Source organism: Gekko japonicus, unplaced genomic scaffold, assembly GCF_001447785.1.
Source record: "Gekko japonicus isolate JY-2015 unplaced genomic scaffold, Gekko_japonicus_V1.1 scaffold929, whole genome shotgun sequence".
Taxonomy (NCBI): domain Eukaryota; kingdom Metazoa; phylum Chordata; class Lepidosauria; order Squamata; family Gekkonidae; genus Gekko; species Gekko japonicus.
In genome coordinates this window covers 483437-489465 of record NW_015170918.1, presented here as the reverse complement: position 1 = coordinate 489465, position 6029 = coordinate 483437, and the positions used below count along the sequence as shown (strand labels likewise).

Here is a 6029-nt window from a genome sequence, read left to right as displayed (position 1 = left end):
AGCCGCAGAGGCAAGCAATGGCAAACGGCCTCTCTTTGTGTCCTGCCCTGACCTGGTTCGCCCAGACTAGCCTGATCTCACCAGCTCTCAGAGGCTAAACAGCGTCAGCACTTGTGACTTAGTATTTGGATGGGAGACCACCAAGGTGGTCCGGAGTCGCTACACAGAGACGGGCCATGGCCAACCACCTCTGGACATTCCCTTGACTTGAAAACCCTGCCGGGTCACCACAAGTCGGCTGCAACTTGACGGCAAAAAGATTAAAATGAAATGAAATTAAAAAGATGGAAACAAATAGAAGAGGAGAAGAAGAGATTGGATTTACACCCCGCCCTTCACTCGGAGTCTCAGAGCGGCTTACCAACTCCTTTCCCGTCCGCTCCCGACAACAGACACCCTGTGAGGTGGGCGGGGCCGAGAGAGCTCTGAGAGGACTGTCCTTGAGGGAGCAACTCGGAAAGAACTTGTGACTGACCCAGGGTCATCCAGCAGCTGCAAGCAGAGGAGTGGGGAATCAAACCCGGTTCTCCCAGTTTGGAGTCCGCGCACTTAACCACTACACCAAACTGGCTACATGAGAAAAGGCCCCTGAAGAGGTGGGATAGGGACTTCCGACAGCTCAACCGATTAAGGGACAGTCAGGTTGCTCATATGCTGGCAGGATCGGGACCTCCCCATACAGTTGTCAAGTCCCGCCCCCCCCCCGGGCCATTTTCATCATCATTACATATTGTAATTGCTCAGCCCAATTACGAGATTACGTCTGCTGTGTTTACGCTAATTAAGGCATTAGACATAATAAGTCTAATTACATAAATGGGCTGGGGGAAAATTCTTTTGACAAATGATAGAAATGTTCGCTGCGTGAATCGAACTCAGATTGGGAGAGCGGGCCGAGATTTGCTCGGCGGAGTCGAGGGGCTGCCCTTTCGCCTTGTCTGACTGGAGAACTTCCTAGGTAATTTCTATTGAAGAGCTGAGAAGGGACGTTTTAACAGTTCCGAATCCCGATCCCTGCAAGCGTTCACTGTTTTCCTGTGTATGTAAGTGCTGTCCAGTTGCAGCCGACTTGCGGCAGCAGAGGGCTTTCTAGGTAAGTGAGGAGCAGTGGCGAGTTGCCACTGCCTTCCTTTGCAGAGTCTTCTTTGGTGGTCTCCCTTCCAAGTACCAACCTTGCTGAGCTTCTAGCTTATGGCAACCCCAGCAAGGGGCTTTCAAGGCAAGTGAGAAGCAGAGGTGGTCTGCTGTTGCCTTCCTCTGCAGAGCCTTCCTTGGTGTTCTCCGCTCCAAATACCGACCTTGCTTAGCTTCCAACTTATGGCCACCCAAGCAAGGGACTTTCAAGGCAAGTGAGAAGCAGAGGTGGTCTGCTATTGCCTTCCTCTTCAGAGCCTTCCTTGGTGGTCTCCCTTCCAAGTACCGACCCTGCTGAGCTTCCAACTTATGGCCACCCCAGCAAGGGACTTTCAAGGCAAGTGAGAAGCACAGGTGGTCTGCCATTGCCTTCCTCTGCAGAGCTAACCTTGGTGGTCTCCCTTCCAAGTACCGACCCTGCTGAGCTTCTGACATGGTGACCCCAGCAAGGGACTTTCAAGGCAAGTGAGAAGCAGAGGTGGTCTGCCATGGTTCTCCTCTGCAGAGCCTTCCTTGGTGGTCTCCCTTCCAAGTACTGACCCTGCTTAGCTTCCAACTTATGGCCACCCCAGCAAGGGGCTTTCAAGGCAAGTGAGAAGCAATGGTGGTTTGCCAGTTCCTTCCTTTGCAGAGTCTTCCTTGGTGGTCTCCCTTCAAAGTACCGACCCAGCTTAGCTTCTGAGATCTGATTCTTGCTGACTTCCTTTCCACAGTGTCAACTGTGCTGGGGAAACTGAGTCCCAGATCGTGTCCCCGGTAGGACTGCCAGCTCTGGTTTGGGAAATTCCTGGAGATTTGGGGTATGTGTGTCCAAGGCAGCAGGATTTGGGGAGGGGGGACTACTGGAGTATGATGCCATATGGCTCTCCTTTCGGAGTGGCCATTTGCTCCAGGGAAATTGATCTCTGATGCCTGGAGATCAGTCATAATCTCAGGGGATCTCCAGTTTTTACCTGGAGGTTCCAGAGCAAAAAGTGGAGATTCATAGTGTGGAAAAACTTAAAAAAAAAAAAAAAAAGACCAGAAACCGATGACAAGAATAACAAAATATATATATAAAAATGTAAATATTTATTAAAAGTTCCAACGTTTCAGACCATCAGTCTTCACAAATTTGCTGGAGAAAAGATTGAGTGTGCTAAGTGATATTTTGGACATAATGAAGTGGTCCCAAATACAATTTTGCCAGGATTGGATGGTGGGGGGAAGCTTGTCTAGCCATGCCTGACAGGCTACGGTATTTCTAGCTATGGGACTCTTATTGCCCTGTGGATCTGACCAGTTGAGGGAGGAGGGGTGCCTATGAGGTGATTCTGTGTGTGAAGCTTGGGGAGAGAGCATAGTCTATGTGACTATGGGAGTTTGAGTCTATTCTGTGTGAATAAGACATAGAGTTTAGCCTGTGTGGCTATATATATGAGAGAGAGAGAGATTAGACTGAGTGTCTAAGCCTGTCAGAGTAGAGTTTGGAGTTTGAGAGTTAGTGACGCCAAGCTTTGCCAGTTATATTTACAAGTTTCTTTCTTCAGCAACTGTTCAGAATAACCAGAGACCTATTTTGTTCTTTATTAAATAAATCATTTTTCGTTTAAACTTATCCCAGCAATCAGAACAGTCCTTCCTCAGGGCCACATAGTCCTCTGAAGTGCCCAGACCCTAGGTCATACTACCAAAAGAGAGAGACTTGGAATTTTTAATTCCTGGTGGCAGCAGAAATCTACCCAGTTCACATACACAGAGTGTGTTTTAAAGGTAAAACCGTCTCCCCAGTAAGCGAGGACGTCACAGAGCCGTTGGTCTGAGCCAGGCAGGCAGTATTTGTAAGACAGCTCCTTGCATCTTAAAAGGAACTTTCCCCCCACAGAGATTAACTGTTGGCACTTGACAGAGTTATTCCCTTGTTCCCTAAATGTCGCTCTCTGTTGATCTTTTGGCTGCTGGCTACAGGGCGAAACCAAGATCCTGAAGCTAAAAAACCTCCGACCGCAGGACTACGCCAATTACAGCTGCATCGCCTCTGTCAGGAACGTCTGCAACATCTCCGACAAGATGGTGTCTTTCAGACTTTCCAACAAAACAGGTATTTTGCTGCTTTGTGATTTCCAGGACGAACAATTGAGCTTCTGCACACCCCCCCTCCATTTCTGGGAATTCAAGAATCAGCACTCCCCTAGTTCTAGCCCCTGTGTCTCCATGTGCATTGCCATTGTATCTGTCTCTCTGTGTATATGTAGACACACACAGAGATTTAACTCCCAGGGAGTTTACTATATATGCATGCAAAATTTTAAACTCTTTTTTGGTGTGTTCCAATGTTCCCTCTAAGCTGTGGAGTCTTGTGAGCAAAATTTATACTTTCTGAGCTCCTGGCATTAAAGTTATGAGCGAGGGATTCAGCTACTGCATAAATTAGTTTGCTCTGGAGCCATCCTTCCTGAGCTAAGACAAAAATGTGTGAGCCAGAGGCTAAAAAACTGTGAGCTAGCTCACACTAACTCAGCTTAGAGGGAACTCTGGTGTGTGCATATATAGCAGGGGACTGAGGTGGCTCAGTGGTTAAGATGCTGAACTGCAGTCTGGAAGGTCTGTAGTTCGGCAATTCGAGACCCGAGTGTCGCGTGCCGGAGTGAGCTCCCGTCTCTAGTTCCAGCTCCTGCCAACCTAGCAGTTCGAAAGCAAGAAATTGCAGGTAGATAAATAGGTACCACTTCGGTGGGAAGGTCACAGCGTTCCGTGCGCCTTGGTGTTTAGTCATGCCGGCCACATGACCAAGGAAACATCTTCGGACAGCGCTGGCTCTTCGGCTTTGAAACGGAGATGAGGACCGCCCCCTAGAGTCGGATTCGACTGGCTTTCGAGCAAGGGAAACCTTTACCTTTATTTTATATACAACAGGGATCCACAGCCTTTTTTGTACCTGTGGGCACTTTTGGAATTCTGACAAAGTGTGATGAGCCCAATGTTGCCAGACCCCCCCCCCCCAGTGCAGGCGGGGGTCTCTTGCCGCCAGGCCCTACTGCCCCGCCAGTCAGTTGGCCAACAGGGGGGACTTGCCGAGAAAAAGAGCAAGGCCCAGTCAACATTGCAGCAACATATAAATGTCACTTCCGATGGAACCCAGAAGGGATGTCATCACATCAGCGACGTCGGGAAGCCAGGTTTACCACAGAGTTTTTGCCCAAATACCAGAGCGCCGCCCCAACGTCACTATATGATGACGACTCGGAAGTGATGTAGACCCATCACTGCAATGTCAGCTGGGCCCTCCCTCCCTCTCCTGGTAAGTTCCCCCCTCACCCCCCACCGGTTGCCAGGAAGGACCCGGCCCCATCTCAAAATGGCTGCCGCACGAGGTGGGGCCAATCCCAAAATGTGACGGATCAAGATTACCTACAACTCTTCAACCTTTCAGGCAAAACTGTTTAACTGGATACCTTTTGAAGGAGCTGGGTGTGTTTCGCCTGGAGAGGAGATGACTAAGAAGTGATATGATCACCATCTTCAAGTACTTGAAGGGCTACCCTATAGAGGATGGGGAGGAGTTGTTTTCTGTTGCCCCATAAGGTCGGACCAGAACCAACGAGTTAAATTATATCAGAAGAGTTTTCGGCTAAACTTTTGGAAGAACTTCCTGACGGTTAGAGTGGTTCCTCAGCGGAACAGGCCTCCTCGGGAGGTGGTGGGTTCTCCTTCTTGGGATGTGTTCAAACAGAGGCTTAGATGGACATCTAACAGCAATGCACATTCTGTGAACTCAGGTAAATTGTGAGAGGTGAGGGCAGGAAGTGCTTAGTTCTCGTGGCCCTTTCTTACATGCCCAGGGAAATGCCGATGCCGATTTGCACAGACAGTCAGGTGCCCTACTGGGAAAAGTGCCACCGAGCCATGCCCACTGTCTCAAAGCACGTGGTGGGGACCAGGAAATGTGTTGGTAGGTACCCTGGCAGACCACAGGCATCATATGGCGGACCCCCGATATAAAACATCTGTCAGCCATGTCTTATATCTTTGTGTGCATTTATTTATTATTTAGGCATGCTTACGCCGACAGATTGTATCACGGAACCTAGCTAAAATCACACCATCCAATGTGAAGATCTGAATTAAGCCAATTGCGATAATTATCTGCCGGCTTTTCAAATGTCGAGATGGGAAGAACCTCTGTCCACCCTCTACTCACACACACACGCCCCTGTGGTTTCAATAAAATCCTTGGGGGGAGATTATACTGACCCCACTTGCTGGGGAAGACTCCTAAACCTGTCAGGGTGTGTCCCCATGGAGCTGCCCGATGGGAGAGTGGAGAATGTGTTGTATCCAGAGTGGTCTTTGGGAGGTTAGTGTCTCAGAACTGTGTTTGGGTCTCTCCCCACCACCACCCCAGCCATGGAACTCACTGGTTGACCTTGGGCCAGTGGTTGTCTGTATTCTTGGTGCTTGGGGGGGGGGCAACAGTGGGAGGGCTTCTGGAGTTCTGGCCCCGTCGGTGGACCTCCTGATGGCACCTGAGTTTTGGCCACTGTGTGGCATAGAGTTCTGGACTGGGCGGGCCATTGGCCTGATCCAACATTAGCTTCTCTTATGTTCTGATGGAGGAGGTATTGCCCCTCATCTCTGTGTGTGAACCTGGCCGGGGTTAATTTATACCAGAGCTTTTCTTGGGAAAGAAGGGTTGCCAGGGGCTTTTCGTGAACATTTGGGAGAGTGGTGACGCAAGGAACCGGGGCTGTTCTTTAATCATATAAATGCTGCAAAGGCACTGAAAGCAGATAATGAAGGAAGCTGCCGGAAGGAGCTTTAACGAGGCTCCGGCTTTGTGTCTGGGGCGAGATTTTCGGGTTATTTGGATTTTGCATATTGGCTCTTGCTCCGGCAAATGGCCCTCACTGGATTTA

At 49.6% G+C, this 6029-nt stretch overlaps 1 protein-coding gene across 1 annotated transcript in view; it reads left to right on the top strand.

The window, feature by feature from the left end:
- Positions 1–6029, top strand: part of MDGA2 (MAM domain containing glycosylphosphatidylinositol anchor 2) — a 407262-nt gene that overhangs the window by 81282 nt on the left and 319951 nt on the right. The window contains exon 5 of the mRNA XM_015418765.1: positions 3082–3214. Coding sequence (XP_015274251.1) covers positions 3082–3214 — 133 coding nt within the window. The remainder of the gene's footprint in view (positions 1–3081; positions 3215–6029) is intronic.